This window comes from Galleria mellonella, unplaced genomic scaffold, assembly GCF_026898425.1.
Source record: "Galleria mellonella isolate WM207_F2 unplaced genomic scaffold, CSIRO_AGI_GalMel_v1 utg44, whole genome shotgun sequence".
NCBI classification, from domain to species: Eukaryota; Metazoa; Arthropoda; class Insecta; order Lepidoptera; family Pyralidae; genus Galleria; species Galleria mellonella.
In genome coordinates, this window is record NW_026442100.1 from 5,211,120 (window position 1) to 5,231,594 (window position 20,475).

Sequence of the window (20,475 nt, forward strand, 5' to 3'; positions counted from 1 at the left end):
ATACTAGCGGCCCGTCCCGGCGTCGCACGGGTGGACATTTTTATATTTTAAAAAGTGGCTATTAAGGCTGGCACACGCGATGGAAGCTTTAAAATGGAGTAACTTCTCCCGTTTTCCCAACATTTCCCTTCACTGCTCTGCTCCTATTGATTGTAGCGTGATGAAAAGTATACTATAACCAGCTCAGGAGTATGAAGAATAATTGTACCAAGTTTCGTTAAAATCCGTCGAGTAGTTTTTGTTTCTATAATGAACATACATACAGATAGACAGACAAAAATTTTACTGATTGCATGTTTGGCATCAGTATCGATCACTAATCATTCCCTGATAGTTATTTTGGAAATATATTTCATGTACAGAATTAAACTCTCTACAGATTTATTATAAGTATAGATTAAATGAGACTAACAATGGATGACAGAACATCGTAGCTCGAGGACCAGATGATTGGTCTGATTGTATGGAATAAACTTTCAGTGAGTATTCAGAATAGCCCGTCTAGCAGTTCCTTCAAAAAAAGATTAAAATCATTCTATCTTTTCAATTTTGTTTAAATATAAAAGATTATTAGAAGACTGTCATCATTGTGCTCTCTTTTATTTGATATTTATATGTTGTATTTAACATATCTATATATGCATGTACGTGTGTATATATGTGTGTGTGTATGAGTGTGTGTATGTGTATATATACATGTATATATATATATATGTATATATATATATAAACTAAAATGGATGTGATAGGTGTTTTTTGTGACCTTTCTAAGGCTTTTGATTGCGTTGATCATAATACATTGCTAAAAAAACTTGCTTTTTATGGCGTCAAAGACAATGCTTTAAATTTAATAAAATCTTATCTATCTGATAGAATACAGAAAGTGAAGATTAGCAACGCTACGTCTGACGGGTCACTTGTGCAAATGGGTGTACCTCAAGGATCTATTCTCGGTCCATTTTTATTCCTAGTTTACATTAATGATCTCCCATATGCCATGCAGGATAGATGCGGCATAGTATTGTTTGCAGACGATACTTCATTGATTTTTAAAGTTAATAGAATGACTAATAATTATGACGATGTAAATAGTGCTTTGCGGCGTCTCCTGCACTGGTTTACAACTAACAATCTTATGTTAAACGCTAAAAAAACAAAATGTGTTAATTTCTCTCTATCTAAAAGTTTTAATATTAATTGCAATATTAAATTAAATGACGAATCTCTCGAATTTATAGAATCTACTGTCTTTCTAGGAATCACACTAGATAATAAAACACAATGGGGTGCACAAATTCAAAGCCTTGCAGCGAAACTAAGTTCAGCAGCTTTTGCCGTGCGTAAAGTTAGACAGTACACTGATACTGATACTGCTAGATTAGTCTATTTTAGTTATTTTCATAGTTTACTCTCTTATGGAATATTACTATGGGGAAAAGCGGCAGATATTAAGAATATATTCATATTACAAAAACGTGCCGTTCGAGCGATCTACTGTATGAAGAGTCGTGACTCATTAAGAGAGAAATTCAAAGAGGCAAATATTCTCACCGTTGCTTCTCAATTTATATATTCAAATATTCTATATGTTCATAAAAATCTTGACTTATTTCCAAAAAACAGCAATATTCATAATATTAATACTAGATTTAAAGACAAACTTGCTGTCCCCAAGTATCGTTTAGAAAAAGTTAATAGGTCTTTTATGGGAATAGGTATAAAAATTTACAATAAGATACCAAAGGATATGTTGGAATTACCCTTAAATAAATTCAAAACATCTGTTAAATCATATTTACTGAGCAAAGCCTATTACTCACTAAACGATTACTTGAATGACGAGTGTGCATGGCAATAGTTGTTCATGCACTGAATTTTCATTTAATGTTAGACATAGACACCTATATAAATATACATTGTAAATAAACTGGCTTTAAAAAAAAAAGTAATTCAATTGAGTTTCTTGCCAGTTCTTCTCAATTGGATCTATATACCGAACTGGACGGTAGGGAAAATATAAAATTATAATGTAAAAATTTGACGTTCATAAGCGGCTAAAATGTCCTACATGAATAAATGATTTTTGAATTTGAATTTGAATATATATATATATATATATATATATATATATATATATTATTTATTTTTTATGTAAATATTTATTTTAATTTCTGCTTTGCACTACTACTGCCCACTCATTACTTCCTATGCCACTGTGTTAGGTTGACTGGAAGAGATCTCTTTTAGAGATAAATTCGCCTTTGCTAACATTGTTATTAACTTATTGTTGTTACTGTATGTTTTAGTGCAATAAAATATATATATTGTAATTTATTATATAAAAAAAAAAAACAATAACTTTTATTAAGGTAGGCATTTTACCGTGACCGGTCAATAACCTTAGAATAAGGTCAGTCGCAGCAATTGCGGCGTCATAAGATAGCGATGCGTCGTTTATAATGCATATTAATGTTGCACTGATATGCAATTATTTAGAAATGCGGCTGGAATTTTACGCAAATTCGATAAATCGTCGTTGCAGTAAACTTTTTTTTTACAACACGTAATGGAGTTTGACAGCCCCATTAATAGCAATATACCCTATCAGGTCGACCTCCACTTGGTTCCCCCTGGAAACCATCGTGAACAATTCTTGCTGAATTCGTCACGATGGGCTAACTGACCCGCTTCATTCTCACGTATCATCCTTCACTGGTGCCCCGCCGGTGTATACTGATAGCGCGGGTGGGGTTACCATTCCATTATCATCTATTAAAAAAAAAACGGGTGAACGTGCGGCTCACCTGATGGTAAGTGACTACCGCCGCCCATGATCACCCACAACACCAGCGGCATTGCGGCCTTTTAAAAAGGAATATGCTCTTTTCTTGAAGGTTATGATGTCGTATTAGTTTTCTTCGATGCCTATAAGTATTTTGTATTTTATAACAATACCTATTATAGGTAGCATATTGCAAAAAAACCCCGAAATTAATCTACATTTAGATAAACTATGATAACTAATACATAAACTATGTAAGTATAATGATATAAAGCCTTCGCTTCCGCCGCATGACACCAGACACTGTCAGTGGCAGTCTCTTCGTGACCACGGCCGATATAACCTGGTCGAAGCGTCGACATAACTCCGGCAAATTATCGTAGTTTACCTTATCGCGTTAATTCCCGTTGTTTATGAAACATATTTTAAAATAAAACACGACATCTACGATATGTAAAACTAGATTATGCTCTTTAAAAAGGTGAATTAATCGCGGCCGATTTAAAAGGTATTTATTATTGTTTTTTCTTTACATAATTAATAAAATTGTAACTAAGTTCACCTTTGTTAATCAAAAATTTATTATATATTCTATATTGCACTTGTAAATTACGTTGTTAATGCATTTATAAATGTTGTGAGCAAGGGTGGACTTATCTCTGACAGAGATCTCTTCCAGTCAACCCAATGCAGTTAGAAAGCATGTTACTGAATATTTTTAAAATTAAATTAAATTATTGAATTAATTGAACACCAAATATAGGTAATTACTTATATCCTTTCTCTGAGTCACGTATTTAAATAAGTACCTAACATTAATAGTCTAAAGGAGCGACACTATTGTTTTTAAATGGTATATACTTAGGGTACCTACATATTATGCAATTTTAACATCAATTTTATTCTTTGTTCGATCCTGAAATTTCATTTTATGGTAGGCCTTTACGTCAGTTGGGCCATCGTGACGAATTAAACAATTATTGACCACGGTAGGTTTCAGGGGGAATTGTATGGAGGTAGATCTGATGCGGTACATTTTTAACAAGAGGGTAATACCTAACCAGCACATAAATAATAACAGACATACGCAAAAAAAAGGGATGGAAGTATACATATAAAAAAAGCAAATTAAAAAAGTAATATCATTTTTTTCCTTTCCCGCGTTTTTACGTTTCTGAATTTGTTTATTTTTTTCTTTTTTTTTTTTATTTCTTTTTATACTCTACTACTACCCTCGAATAAAATAATCTTGAACTCTTTATGTCACTGTGATAGCGAAGTTGTTTGTTTTGTTGTTGAAACATTTTATTGGATAGAAAAGTATTAAATTACTTGTACATACAGATACGAAAATAATGAGTACACTGGTGAATTTATTCTATAAAAGGGGTTATTTCCAGTCAACCTTTCAATGTCTCATAGAAATTGTATTTTGTTGTCTTCCGCGTAAAAATATTTCACCTAGATCTCGCAGCCACTTTACATCAGGTGAGGTAAGTACAAGCGCGGGTTAAAAGAAATATTAGTTTCAAATGTTTTTATAAATCAAATACGGTGTTTCAATTTATTTTGTATTTTTTCTTTATTTCTTTATTGTACACAAAAACATAACGTTAATCACAATTCATTATAAACATAATGTACAAATATGCGAGCTTATCTATAATAAGAGATTTCTTCCAGCAAAACCTTTCCATGTTAATTGTGTTATTTTAAAAATAAAATTAGGCAGTCATATGATCTATATGATATATATTGTATAAACACATAAGATATGTATACACAAAGAATAATACAAACTACACATTATAAATTACATAAAATAGTTGTAGTTGCCAGATGCAAAATGAATAATAATAAAAAAAACATACAAGAGGCGTTCACGCTAAAAAAAAAAACTAAAAATTGTCTGTTTTCAGATGTTACGATTGGACCTGGTTATCTTTGGTGCGACGGGCTTCACAGGCAGGAAGGCCGCGGAGGAGGTGGTCCGTGGTGGAAAGTACTACGATGACCTCTTGTGGGGGGTGGCCGGTCGCTCGAGAGATAAACTCGAGGCGCTGATTAAAGAACTCACCAAGTTAACAGGTAATGTGGCCCAATGTGTTTGAGATAGATACTTTATTTGAGCTATTTATGACACACGTAAATTAACAAATGAGTTTATACAATCAGATTATTTACATTTTTTTAAATATAAAACAAAAGATAAAGTATGGAAATATGTTTTTACCATGTGTGTCGCAGTGACCCAAACAGGCTACAGCTCAGTGATGGTTTTGCTTAAAAGCAAAGCACTGATTTTCAGCTACAGCCTGAAGTTAGGCTACACGGACGCGTGTAGCCTAACTTCAGGCTATGTTTGTATGGAGGCAGACGATGTTTGCATGGAAGTCTCCTATACGAGTATATAGAACATTACAGAATACATGGTGATGTTCACAGTAACCCCTCGTGTGTTGACATTTACGTGTCGTATGTCTATAGCTTAGATTATATAGATAGAGTGTCACCATACAAATGTTTCGAGAAAAGTGGGTTAACTTTTTTTATACAGAGGGGAAAGGTTATGTTCAGGATATACATCATATGTATGGATAGTTACCGGTTCGTATGATGATGTACCTATAAAAGAGCGAGATAGGAAATAATTTGAATTCGATGAAAATTTGTATTAAAGTTTGCTAATTTTAAGTCGAAAGAAGACGAAATTTTAAATTTATAGTTTTTTACCAAGAAGTAAATTAATTCATTTTTGAAAACCGAATACCACATGCAAGCGATACCGTGGTCAAAAGCTAGTTGAGATGTAATTAGTTCTTAATACGACTAACTATACCACGGCAAGGTGAACTTGTTATGTCCAAGGTGCGCATGTACTAGTCTTAATTTATGTTAAAGGTATTTAATGGCGTCGTGCCAACATAATAACACCATAAACGCAATTTTCTGTAATGGCATGAGGTCTAGTTCATTGATGTTAACAGTAATAATTGGTAACCAATTATTTGACAATGTTTAGTGTCTTATATAAATAGTGTATATAAATCTATTATTAAAGCGAGTTTATTTGTTACCTACACAGGAATAACAGAGGAATAACACCTGAGTCCTCAGGAATGGCAACGCATTGGGGGTATCATGGGCGTAACAGTATACTCTGTTATGTCCATGCTACTGCTCATGTCTATAGGCGACAGTTACCACTTACCATCAGGTGGGCCGTCAGCTTGTTTGCCATTCTAAGTTGTATAAAAAATATATCTTTATCTTCTATTCTATTCCGTTATGTCTATGGTATTGTTCATGTTTATAGATGACCGTTATTAAGTTTCCATCAGGCGGGCCGTCAGCTTATCTGCCATTCTAAGTTGCATATAAAAATAAACCTTATAGAATCTTAACTTCTTAACTAACCGATATAGAATTTGGTATACACGTACTGTATGGGGTGGGAGAAGGGTATAGCTACTTTTTATCCCGCTCATGCAAACGAAGTTGCGGGTAAAAGCTAGTTATAAATATTTTGCATATCAGCCTCTGGATCAACACACTATGAACTATAATAACTTTTCTTTCTTTTACTGTTTTCACGGCTTTTCACGTTAAGATTTGGCTTTTAGTTTTACGACCGGCCACCTGCCTGACGTCAACTCTCTTTGGGAATTTTGGGCAATATGCATACCGATCCAATATCTTTATATTGGGTTTCTCTGGACATTGATGGTGGAAAAAAGGCCATCACTAATTTCGATATCGCCCATACTAGTCGGATATTTATTATTGAATATATTAAAAGACCAATCCAATATTATTTTTTGGAAACCGGACTTTTAATTTTTTTTATACAACTTAGAATGGCAAACAAGCTGACGGCCCACCTGATGGAAAGTGGTAACCGTCGCCTATAGACATGAGCAGTACCATGGACATAACAGAGTATACTGTTTCCCCCATGATACCCCATGCGTTGCCATTCCTAAGAACTCAGGTGTTATTCCTCTGTACCCAGTAAATTCACGCCATATCCCACCCTTCAAACCGAAACACAGCCATGCAAACACAACTGCTTTAGGTTGAAACACGAATGGGACAGAGGTACCCAAGCAATCGACTTTTGTACAAAGTCTCCCTCTTTTAATATATTCGTTATATAGATACTATAATTAAAATATATAGATAGTAATATATAAATTACCCACGCCTTCTGTGCAGTCGGGAAGTATTTGCTAACACAATTAGTACATACTTATAGCACGCAAAATTTTTTATGCAACACGGAAAGAGTAATTACCTTATTACAAAACGCATAATAATTTGCAGCGTTCGTTTATAGACGTGAACGTTACAGAATACCTGTGACGGTCACCGTAACCCTCACGCTTTACCAATCATGTGGAGTAAGATACAGAGGGATCCAGACCTCGAAAAAGGTTCTGGTCACAGTCACATATAGATAGATAGATAGATTTTTTTATACAACTTAGAATGGTGGAAAGTGGTAACCGTCGCCTATAGACATGAGCAGTACCATGGACATAACAGAGTATACTGTTTCGCCCATGATACCCCCCCATGCGTTGCCATTTCTGAGGACTCAGGTGTTAGTCCTCTGTACTCTGTAAATTCACGCCATATCGCCACCCTTCAAACCGAAACACAGCCATGCAAACACAACTGCTTGCCACCCTTCAAACCGAAATACAGCCATGCAAACACAACTGCTTCACGGTTGAAACACGAATGGGACAGAGGTACCCAAGCAATCGACTTTTGTACAATGTCTCCCTCTGGATATAGATAAAAAAGATAGTATGTGTTCATTATATTCACTATTATTTAATATTTTATTCTAATTAATAAATAAATGAGAAATACCATTAGAAGTTAATTTCTATCAATTTCAACATAAACCGATGGTGTAGGCGGAGTAACTATCATCACCTGTTAAAAAAGATCCGAGCCGAACAGTAGTATTTTTATCTGTCCTTCTATTTTCAAATAGGTCGTGACCTGTCGAACGTGAGGATCATAGTGGCTGATGTTAAGGATGAGCCATCATTGAAGGCGATGTGCGCGCAGACCAAAATACTGGTGAACTGCTGCGGACCTTATCAATTTTATGGTGAGCCGGTGGTACGGGCCGCCATCCAGGCGAAGAGCAATTATGTGGATATTACTGCAGAACCTCAGGTAAATAACTTCAAATAGATTTTTCTTCGAAAAGTACATATATATTGTGGCTAAACTGATATTGATTAGTAATTTCATGATTATGATTTATATATATATATATATATATATATATATATATATATATATATATATATATATATATATATATATATATATATACATACATACTATATATACTCATAATTTTATACTCATAATTTATTTATTTATTTATTACATCCACTGGGTGAGCCTTACAGTATGCATGTGTAAGCATGAGTGAAAAACGTGAGCAGTACCATGGACATAACAGAGTATACTGTTTCGCCCATGATACCTCCCATGCGTTGCCATTCCTGAGGACTCAGGTGTTATTCCTCTGTACCCAGTAAATTCACGCCATATCCCACCCTTCAAACCGAAACACAGCCATGCAAACAACTGCTTCACGGTAGAAACACGAATGGGACAGAGATACCCAAGCAATCGACTTTTGTACAAAGTATCCCTCTGGTATATTCATCACAATAGGCTAACTGACCTGACTTTTCATTCTCACCTATCATCACTCACTGGTGCCCCGCCAAAGAAATTTGCTTATTAGTGTAATGTACATACATGTACCCTAACTTCGTCCCTGCATTTGTATTAGTGTGAGTGTGCGTGTAGATGTGTGAGTTTTGGCGAGTTTCCTAGTCCCTCATGCTAGCCTGCTTCATTATTATGTCTGTGATAGAATTGAACGCTCCATACGAACTCTGTGACGCATCAGTAAAAACGTGTAAATAATTCCTATCCACCTGCCCACGACCACGTATTACGTGACTGATATATTAATTCGGTATTATAGCGGCGTCAGGTGATACTGGCTTATCACATTCCAATTTACTAAGCCACTGTTTTTTTATTATTTTTGCTATATTTACTGCGATATATATTTTACTAGCGACCCGCCCCAGCTTCGGGTGCTATACTGATACTAAATATACCTACTACAGAAAGCGGGCGTGCGTGCGTGCGTGCGTGCGCGCGCGTACGCGTGCGCGTGCGTGTGCGTGTGTGTGATTTGTGAATCTAATTTTCTTGGGACCTCTCATGAGGTATCATTTAGTTGGGCATTGGGCCTTTTAAGGTAGTGCATTAACCTTCAATGCCCCTCCCTCTTAGTTACTGCCACGATGACGGTATGATAGATAAAATACTCATGTTAAACACCTCGTAATAATAAAAACTTTACACGTAAATTTTGCACCCAAAGGATACAAATTCTATATTTATACCACTTCATTCATAATATATAAATATTTTATTTCAAAATGAATTCTTCATAAATTAAAGCTAATGTTATGTATATTACAGTTTGCGGAGAAGATGCAATTATTATACGACGAGCAGGCTCGTGCGGCGGGGATATACATAGTTACGACCTGCGGCTTCGACTGCATCCCCAACGATATGGGAGTCGAGTTCCTGAAGCAGCACTTTGACGGTACTAAATAATTACTTCTTTATTAACATTATAAGGTCGGATCCCCACTATCATTGGCATAAATGAAATTATTTTCCTTTGTACTTTTAAACATATCTTCATAAAGCTTCGCTAGGGTTTTGGGAATGCTCTCTATTACTGCTGGTTTTGGTTCGTTTTCTCCGAGGTTTTTAATGCGATTGTATTTTTTTATTAATGTTTCGTATCTCATAACTCCGTCAGTTCTAAACTGATTTCGATTGGAGGAAGGGATTGTTAGTAATGGGGTCTAAACGACCCATTACTAGCAGTATACCCTGTCAGGTCGACCTCCATGTGATCCCCCTGGAAACCATCGTGCTGAATTCCAGGTGTATACGTCACGATGGGCCAAGTGACCTGCTATTTTATTGTTACTTATCATCCCTCACTGGTGCCTCGCTAGCGTATATCGATAGCATAGTGGGGGTTACCATTTCAATGTCATCCATTAAAAAATATTTGGATATTTTTTTATCTGAATGGAAATAATCAAGTAATGGTAATAGTATTGAATGTTTCGATGTTAATATAATTACCTGTTCTTAAATTGTTGCATGCCCGATAGGGTATAACTGTTGATACTGATGTCAAATTCAAAGCAATAGTTACTGCTATATGTATGTACACAGTTAGCAATAAAATTCTATTCTATTCTATTCTATTCTAATAAATAAGTATGTATATTTACAGATTGCTCCTGTAGAAAATTTATCAAAATCACCTATCGTCCGCATAACGCGTCTGTATAACGATATTGTAAAAACTAAGCCTGAACTTAATATTTATAACGATAGTCACTCTGGTCATTTGGAGAGGATGGATAAAAGAAGAATTACGAAAGAGATTTATCGAGCAAGAATGAATGGAGATGTCGGTAGGGGCCGCCCGAGACGGACGTATGTCGACCAAATAGGCGACGTGCTGAAGAAGGGCCAAATTAAAAGTACCCGTAACCGACGAGCGTGTATGACAAGATTGATGAATGTGGAAGAAGCGAAAGAGGTTTGTTTGAATCGAAGCATTTGGCGTTCCATTGTTTCTGCCTACCCTAATGGGAGACAGGCGTGACAGATATGTATGTATGTATGTAGTCACTCTGTGTTCATGGCTAAATTAAAATGTTGATGTACCTCGCCATTGCATTATATTTATTTATAATTTAAAATAATTTAATCACAATTTCCATCGTTGACTTATATTAAAAATATTTTTATTAATTTAATGACATTTAATTCAATTTTAATATTTATCAAACACAAAGCATGGTGTGGTTGCCCATAAATGTAAGAACAGTTAGATCTAATCTACCAGTGTATTGTATTGAAATGTTTAGCTGTATCTAATTAATTTATTAAGTAATTGTTGGTAATCCTATAAATAAATAATATTTCTTTCTGATTTTATCATAATTAAAGACGGTTTTTTATGGATCAGATTTTTTTTTATAGATCTTAGAATGGCAAACAAGCTGACGACCCACCTGATGGAAAGTGGTAACCGTCGCCTATAGACATGAGCAGTACCATGCACATAACAGAGTACACTGTTTCGCCCATGATACCCCTAATGCGTTGCCATTCCTTAGGGATTCAGGTGTTATTCTTTTGTACCCTGTAAATTCACGCCATATCCCACCCTTCAAACCGAAACACAGCCATGCAAACACGCTTTACGGTTGAAACACGAATGAGAAAGAGGTGCCCAAGCAATCGACTTTTGTACAAAGTCTCCATCTAATTTTTACTCGGTTACTATCACTGCATGATGTAATTATTTGTAGTAGGTTAACTTTTTAATCCATGTCTAATGCAGAGTTATATTTCTATGCACAGGAGTCCTGAACTCTGTAGAGTCTTACGTCAGTGTCAGTTTACCATCAGAATTGAATTTGGAAGCAGTAAGGAGTGGCATCGTCAACTTCGGAACTTGGGAGTCGATAGTCAATATGTAAGGAACAAGAAATGTATCATTTGAATTGCCAACAAATCCTCCGGTGATAGAAACACCTTTAACAAAACAAAACACTATTTATAAAAAAAAACTTGCTCAATATGAAATTACAGGTTTCATTTTCAGTCTTAAATAAAACATGTATGTTTGTTATTTTAAGAATTAGAAAAAAAAAATCAGTAATGACAAATCAATGTAACTCTGAAATGGTCATCTACATATCTATACTTATAATAAATCTGTAGAGAGGTCAATTCTGTACATGAAATACATTTCCAAAATAACTATCAGGGGGCGATTAGTGATCAATACTGATGCCAAAATGCAATCGGTAAAATTGTTGTCTGTCTGTCTGTATGTTTGTTATAGAAACGAAAACTACTCGACGGATTTTAACGAAACTTGGTACAATTATTCTTTATACTCCTGGACAGGTTATAGTATACTTTTCATCACGCTACGATCAATAGGAGCAGAGCAGTGAAGGGAAATGTTTGGAAAACGGGAGAAGTTACTCCATTTTTAAGCTTCCGTCGCGTATGCAGCCTTAATGGCCACTTTTTAAAATGTAAAAATGTCCATCCGTGCGACGCGGACGGGCCGCTAGTCATTAAAAAATTTATAATTTTTCGCAAATTAGAAATTATCCATTCTTTTTGCGTATAAGTTATTCAATTCTTGGTTTAATTACTATAATTTACTTATCATAGGCCTCACTATTTGGGGGGTTTTGCTAGTAGTTGCCAAGCTTGGTAAGCGGATTAGCAACCGCAGTTAGCCTTTGGTGATATTTTAAGAGGGACGTTGCTGTCGTTCCCTTGACTATGAAGATCCTTTAGTCGCCTCTTACGACACCCACTGGAAAGGTATGGGTGGGCTATCCTACGCCGAGACCACACGGTTATAATGGGGTTTAACTATACTATTTTCTATTACAGACAGACTAATAGACACGAGCTGGCAACTCTTCGCAATAAATTGTATCCAGATACAATGCCTGAATACAAACCCAAATTGAAAAGCAGGTAATATTAATAATAATACCTTACTATATAAAAGGTCGGCAATATACAAGCAACTACTCTTTTTTTATACAACTTAGAACGGCAAACAAATTGACGGCCCACCTGATGGAAAGTCGCCTATAGACATGAGCGGTACCATGGACATAACAGAGTATACTGTTTCGCCCATGATACCTCCCATGCGTAGTCATTCTTGAGGACTCAGGTGCTATTCCTCTGTACCTTGTAAATTCATTGCCATATCCCACCCTTCAAGCCGAAACACAGCCATGCAAACACAACAGCTTCACGGTTGAAACACGAATGGAACAGAGGTGTTTAAGCAAACGACTTTTGTACAAAGTATCCCTCTGGTAAAGAGGTATCTCTCAATAAAGAGCCTGGAAGAGATCGCTCTTAGCGATAAGGTCGCCCATTGTTTTCTTATTGTGAATATTTCTTGTAATTGTTTATATTTATAATAAGTTTACTATTGTAATCTTTTAGAGGAAACAATAAAGAGTATCTGTCTATTTATCTATCTCTCTGGTACTCTCGTGTTGCTTATGGTCTCCGGCCTTTTAAGTTTGTATTCATAGGTGACGGTAGCCGCTTCCCATCAGGTGAACCGTCTGCCATTTCACCTCCGTCGCAATAAAAAAAACGTAATGTGTTTGGCTTAAAAGTAATAGTGTAAAAAATCCTGTACAAAATGAATTATGTCCAGAAGTTACAGATTAAAGTAGACACGAAAGAAGTCGTGGACGCAGCGAATATTTAATAATATGATTTTGTGTGTGAAGGGGCGCGATACACAAGCGGGACGGACGGTACTGCATACCGTTCACTGTCTCCGCTGACCACTCGGTGGTGAACCGTACGCAGCGTGAACTTTACCGCGATGGTCACCGCCCAGTACAGTTTCGGGTAAGTTCTTTGTACCCTGTAAATTCACGCCATCAGATGTTTGGCCTACATACCCCATATTTTTTTTCTTTATTATTTTTACAGGCTTACTTCAAATTTTCAAATTTCCTGTTTACGCTGTTGCTGGCATTCGCTCAGATGATGTTAATTCTAATGACAAAGGCCAAGTTTACTACGCAACTTTTATTGACACATCCACGGCTCTTCACACTAGGAATGGTCAGCAGGAAAGGCCCTAAGGAGCAAGTTATGAACAATATGCACTTCAAATTCGAGCTGGTCGGCAGGGGATGGGAGAAAGGGGCTGATATTGAGTCTGCACCACCCAATAAGACATTAAAAGCGAGGGTGAGATACTATTGGTATTTTATTTTTAGTTTAATTGTTTATTCTTTAGTTTGTAGAAAGTGGCAATTTTTGCAATGGGAGACAGACGTGACACACATATATATATATATATATATATATGTATGCTGTGGCCCATCAACGTTTAGAAATCCCCGGAACGCTAACGGTCGGAACGAGATGCTAAACGAAGGAAAGAGAGTCCAATTTACATTACATGAACGTCCGGCAGGTGTCGGGCTTGAACCCCGGGTACGGTGCCACAGTGGTGGCCCTTATACACTGCGGCCTCACCATGCTGCGGGAACAGGACAAGATGCCCGGCACGTGAGTACTCTATCCAACTTTCAAGCAGCAGTTTTTGGTTTGGCCTATAAACAAGGAATGATAAAATTGTCATAGGAGTGATAAAATTGTCGATTCATAGCAGGCTAGTGTATAGAAAATGTTATACGGCCGTATAACCCTACCAAATTCAGATACAACCTGCTCGCATACTGTCTACATAAACTGTATTGAATATATAATCTAGTAATGTAAAATTTGTTATTGACAAATATTTGTTACATATCAAACATTTTTTATACACTGGCCTGCTATGAATTGAGAAAAATAGCAATTGATGGTGTATCTTTCGTCCTCTTTTTACTAATTATATTTGCATAAGAAGAAAGGAGGCAACCATATGATTTACAGTTTTTATTTTATCATTCCTTCTATGTAATTCCTTGTTCTTAGTGTAAAAATTGATAGTGACAGATGCCCATTACTAATGCTATAATGTTACCAACATATAGAACATAGATGGAGACCAAAGGGAGACTTTGTACAAAAGTCGTTTGCTTGGACACCTTTGTCCCATTCGTGTTTCTACCGTGAAGCAGTTATGTTTACATGGCTGTTTTTCGGTTTGAAGGGTGGAATATAGCAGTGAATTTACAGGATACAGAGGAATAACACCCGAGTCTTCAGGAATAACAACGCATAGGGGGTATCATGGGCAAAACAGTATACTCTGTTATGTCCATGGTACTGCTCATGTCTATAGGCGACTGTCACCAGTTTCCATCAGGTAGGCCGTCAGGTTGTTTGCCATTCTAAGTTGTATAAAAAAAAAAATACAACTGTACGGATTTCATAATTGTACTATGATAAAATTTATTCACATTCGAAACCGTGGAGAGTAGGGGGTCGCAAGATATTTTTACACAATAAGGGGGTCACGTCATGAAAAAGAAAAAAACGCAAAATCTTTACTAAATACATTATCAGCTCGCGTGTGACAATTCAGTAATGACAAGTAAGTCTGAACTTTAGATTATTATAAATAACATTAAATTCCTTTGAAATATTTATTATGGCGTATTACAAAATCTGCTCGGACACGCGAAGACTTATCATTATCATTATTATACATGAGTTATAATGCAATCATGTGATAAAAATGATAAATAAAATAATGTTTTTAACACTGTTTTCGCAGCATCATTACGCAACCAATAAACTTGCACTACTTTGTTTATACCTATATATGTAAACGGTTACCGTAGGCTATGAACGCCTGTAATACCAGAAGTATTACGCACGCTTTGTCGACTGTGAAGAAATCTCTTTATACCTTTTTATTTGAAATATTTAATTCATACTGAATCTCAACTTGTTCTCTGTAAATATTTTGCAAATACTGTTCCATATGTCGTTTATTATCTATTTTTTTATGCAACCTAGAATAGCAAACAAGCTGACGGCCCATCTGATGGAAAGTGGTAACCGTGTCATGAGCAGTACCATGGACATAACAGAGTATACCGTTTCGCCCATGATACCCCCTTATGCGTTGCCATTTCTGAGGACTCGGGTGTTATTCCTCTGTACCTAGTAAATTGACGCCATATCCCACCCTTCAAACCGAAACACAGCCATGTAAACACAACTGCTTCACGGTTGAAACGTTGAATATCATTCATAAAACAAATCCCGATGGTTTCCAACAAAAATGGGGAACCACGTGGAGGTCTATCTGATAAGCCCATATTGCTAGCAATAAGGTTGTTTAACTCATTTATTAACAATCCCCCCCCCCCCTCCCAAAGTGGGGTTACCGTTCCACTTTAAATTATTAAAAAGTCTATTGATATTTGTCCACAGCGGCGGCGTGATGACGACAGCCCTAGCGTTCAGCAACACGAGCCTCATCCAACGTCTCAACGAGAACAACTTCAAATTTGAAATCATTGACAATAGTTGATTTCGTTATGTGTATGCTTAGTTATTGCGAGTTTCTAATCTGCCTCGTTGGAGTTGGTATTTTACCATAAAACACTTTTTTATCATTTGGAATGACAAATAATTTAAGACTGTGTAGAACACACTTCTTCAGAGAAAAGAGACAAACTTCAATCCGCGCAAAATCAATTAATTTTATTTAAAAATTAAATTATAGAGGCGATTTCGATAAAAGAGAATGGGGCAATCTGAAAATATCGTCATAGTCGTAGAATACTGACGGATCTATATATGTAATATTCGTCAGATCCGTCAGTATTCTACGACTATGACGATATGTCCGATGACAAGATAAACGATAATGTTCCAAATTGATTTATAAATGACGGAGTTATGAGATAACAAACATAAAAAAGACAATTGAATTATAAACTTTCCTTTTATAAGTTGGTTGATATTAAACACTCAGAAACTATTGCCTAGTATAGTATTACATTATATAGATAGAGCCTCGAGCCTCAAAAACGGATCAACTTTCTGTCAGTTAATTGTCAAATTAGCTGACTTTTATTTTTTTTATTGGTGCTCTATATTCTCACACTTTCACCGTATCCTGACGTGTCTATATTTAATTAAAATGAGTTAATTATACGACGAAAAATAGAACTAATAAACAAATCACTTGTAATCGGTAAATATTTTCAATTTTAAGCTTAAATACAGTTATAATAATCACTTTTTTCTTAAAGATTTCGCGCCGTTTTTCGTGTTGCAAGTACCTGAAAAAAAAATCCCTACAATTCAAATTAAAATATCCGAAATGAGGTGGACTTTTTTCAACAAAAATTTAATTATTATTTGTATTTTGTTTTATTTTCTTACATATTATAATATTTATGTAGGTATGTAGATAGGAGATAGTACATAGAGATATTATTGAATATTATATATACTATTTAATGTTATTCATATTAAAGTATACTGTTACGAATTACTTGAATCATTAATAACAACAGTCATCATATCAAGTAATACCAAAAAGGAGATTTTAAATTTAACTATATATATTTTCCCCAAAGAATCTAAATCTAAAGATCCGTATATACTTTAAACATGGATTCGGTATCAGAATTAATAAAAATGACTTCCATTTTTATTTTCGTTGTTATTTGACCGATTGCTTTCAAAATCGATTTCCGGGGATCCCTTCAATTATGAATCTGGTATCAGAATTAATAAAAATTTCCGCCATTTTTGTTTTTTTTGTTTGTTATTTGAGCGACGGCTTTCAAAATCGATATCTGAGGATCCGTACACATTTCAAATATGGATCCGGTACCAGAATCACTCAAAATGGCCGGCATTTTTATTTTCTCTGTTATTTGACCGATTGCTTTTAAAATAGATATTTGAAAATCCGTACAAATTTCAAATATGGATCCAGTATCATAATTAATCAAAATGGTCGGCACTTTTATTTGTTATCTGACTGATTGTTTCCAAAATACATACCTGAGGATCTAAATATAAATTAATAAAAATTATTGCCATTTTAATTTTAATTTTTGTTATTGGACTGATTGCTATTAAAATCGATATCTGAGGATCCGTAAACATGTCAAATATGGATCCGGTACCAGAATCAATCAAAATGGTCAAAATCCGAATATACTTTAAATATGGATTTGATGTCAGAATTAATGAAAATGGCTTCTATTTGTATTTAAAGTAATAAAAGTATTTATTTGGATAAGAATTAACAAAATAGCATTAAGAACTTAAGATAAAATACAATTAAATATTTTTTACATTTAGTCAACTTAATTACAATTAATTATTTTTGTTCCATTCCCATAAGTAGGTATTTCCAAAAATTTGCATTAAATTAAAATGGATTCGATTAATTTTAACATAAATACATGTTATAAATCTACAAAGATTTTGATAAATAGTAAAAAGTATTTAAAATGGCTGTCACTTTGAGTGGCATTATCCGTTCATATTAATAGTATACATGGCTCCACAAATACCGATTTTCAACCTTTACTTCAAAAGCTATATCAAAATATTGCTTTAAAAAATAATAAAATAATTCTTTGGAATTATGAAATTCCATCTATCGCATTCTTATTATTTATCTACGCATTATTCTTAATAAATAAATAATATAATTAAATGTATAAATAAAGTTAAATATTGTAAAGGATTATTTAACACTACTGTTACTTACACTCTATTTTAAGTTACGACTCACCTATTTTAAGTTACGACTTTCACCTATTTACCTTAATCTAAAGTAATAATTTCTGATCTGGTAACACTGCCGCGTACACAAACATGAAAAAGTTGACCCGCTTTTTTTTAAGCATCTGTATGGAGTCACTCTATCTATATAATCTAAGAGTATTATTTTATCTGTGGTTTTGGAAACTCATATTTCTATACCGTTGTGCCGTTGTATTATAGAGATAAACAGAATCTAACTGACCTCAAACAAGTTGTTGGCTCCATAGACATGACAAAAGTACACTGAATGCCCATTTCCGAGTTGTAAAAAACACGGGTAAAATTTGAAACATGTCTATTTTTATATGTATTCTTTATTGTACTTGTAAATTATATAAAATACATTTATAAATATGTGTGCAAGGTTGGACTTCTTTTCCTGTCAACCTAATACAGTGGGAAAGCATGTCGTAGCTATAGCGCACAAGTACTGTACGAACAAAATCAGTACTAATCAATACATAGGCTACAAATAAATATTTAAATAAAATATTAATATATATTATAAATATGACGTAAATATAATACATACCTGTTTATACAATAAATGTTAGAAAATTAATTTTAATTATTTTAAAATTTGACACAAACATTTGAGTAATGTAAATTAAAATATGAGTCAAAGGAAAGAAAATATAATTCCAACTTCTTCTTGAAAGAAGTAAAACAAGTGATTTTTTTTCTAAATAAAACAGTGTATTTGAAAATTTGTTTTATTTTGTTTTAATACTTTATATAAAGTTTACACTGGATTAACGGTCATTCACTATCTCAGCCATTATCTGTCCACTGCTGGACATAGGCCTCCCTCATAGACTGCCATAAGGAACGGTCTTGAGCCACTTGCATCAATTGACTCCCTGCAATGTATTTGAGGTTGTCACTCCATCTAGTGGGGGTTGTCGTACACTGCGTTCGCCCGTAAGGGATCGCCACTCAAGAACCTTTCTTCTCAATCAGTTGTTGGTTCAGCCCATTATAATTTCAGCTTGTTTTTGCATTCGGTCAATCGTGTAGGACCATATTTCGGCAACACGCGCTGGTTAAAGATCTTCGTCTTCAGACATCCACTCAGGAGTTGCCCTTAATATATCAAATACTAATACAGCCCCATGTTATTCGTTGATAATCTAGTTTTCTATAGGTAAAATAATTTTCAAAATCTGTTGACTATTTTTTAGGTTTTTCCTTTAGTAGCGATCCGGCCCAGTTTCGCATGTATAAATAGAGAGGCAGACTTTGTACAATAGCCCTATTGCTAGCAATATACCCTCTTAGGTCGGCCTCCACGCGGTTACCCCTAAAAAACCATCATGTTTAATTGTTGTCGAATTCATCATGGTGGGCCAAGTGACCTACATTCATTCTCACATATCATCTTCCACTGGTGCCCCGCCGGTGTATACCGATAACGCGGACGGGGTTACCATTCCACTATCACCCATTAAAAAAATCCAATTATCCGCATGTTTTTTTTATACCACTGAGGTGGCAATCAAGCATACCGCCTACCTACCAATACCAGAGGTATTACGCGCGCGTTGGCGACCCTGAAGAAATTTCTTTACCACCCTTTTGAAGAACCCCATGCTATAGTCTCTTGGGAAAACCTCGGCAGGGAGCTCATTCCATAAGCTGAGTGTTCGTGGGAGAAAACATCTCTGAAACCGCGTTGTACGCGACCGTTTACGCTGTAGGGTATGAGGGTGAACTCCCTGTCGATGGCGAGCCGTACGATGGTAAAAAGTGGCCATGGGCATCGTAGTGAATGTGTAAAAAATGTAACAATGTACGTAAGGACCTTGATATCTTCCAACAATCCTTGCAATGTTGTGAGGGATGATAAATGAAGATAAAAGAGCTGGTCAATTAGCCCATCGTGCGGAATACACCTGGAATTCAACACGGTGGTTTCTAGAGGGGACCATGTGGAGGTCGACCTGACAGGGTATTTTACTAGCAATGGGACTAGCAGTTCGCATTACTAACAATTCCTCCCCCATCCCACTGCGGAACAGTGATACTTCCTCTAGAGTGATTAATAATCACTTTGATTGTAGTTTTTTTTATGCAATTACAGATTTATTTTTTTAACGCGCCACCTACATATTTATGCTTTAATTCTTTGTACCCAAAGGTTGTCTGGAAGAGATTGCTTAGCAATAAGACCGCCTTTTGTACTACACTACACGTATTGAAAATTGTTCAACAAATCCTGTTACGTTGGGGGGAAAAGTATTGTTAGTAATGGAGACTGAGAATCCCATTGC

General features: G+C 35.3%; 1 protein-coding gene across 1 annotated transcript; it reads left to right on the forward strand.

The window, feature by feature from the left end:
- Positions 1-3,077: 3,077 nt before the first annotated feature.
- Positions 3,078-16,631, forward strand: LOC113518746 (saccharopine dehydrogenase-like oxidoreductase). The gene is made up of 10 exons (XM_026903713.3): positions 3,078-3,290; positions 4,702-4,870; positions 7,788-7,975; positions 9,317-9,446; positions 11,300-11,414; positions 12,356-12,442; positions 13,225-13,348; positions 13,433-13,696; positions 13,926-14,020; positions 15,842-16,631. Exons 2-10 carry the CDS (start codon positions 4,702-4,704, stop codon positions 15,939-15,941), a joined length of 1,272 nt encoding a protein of 423 aa, XP_026759514.2. The 5' UTR covers positions 3,078-3,290; the 3' UTR covers positions 15,942-16,631.
- Positions 16,632-20,475: the final 3,844 nt, after the last annotated feature.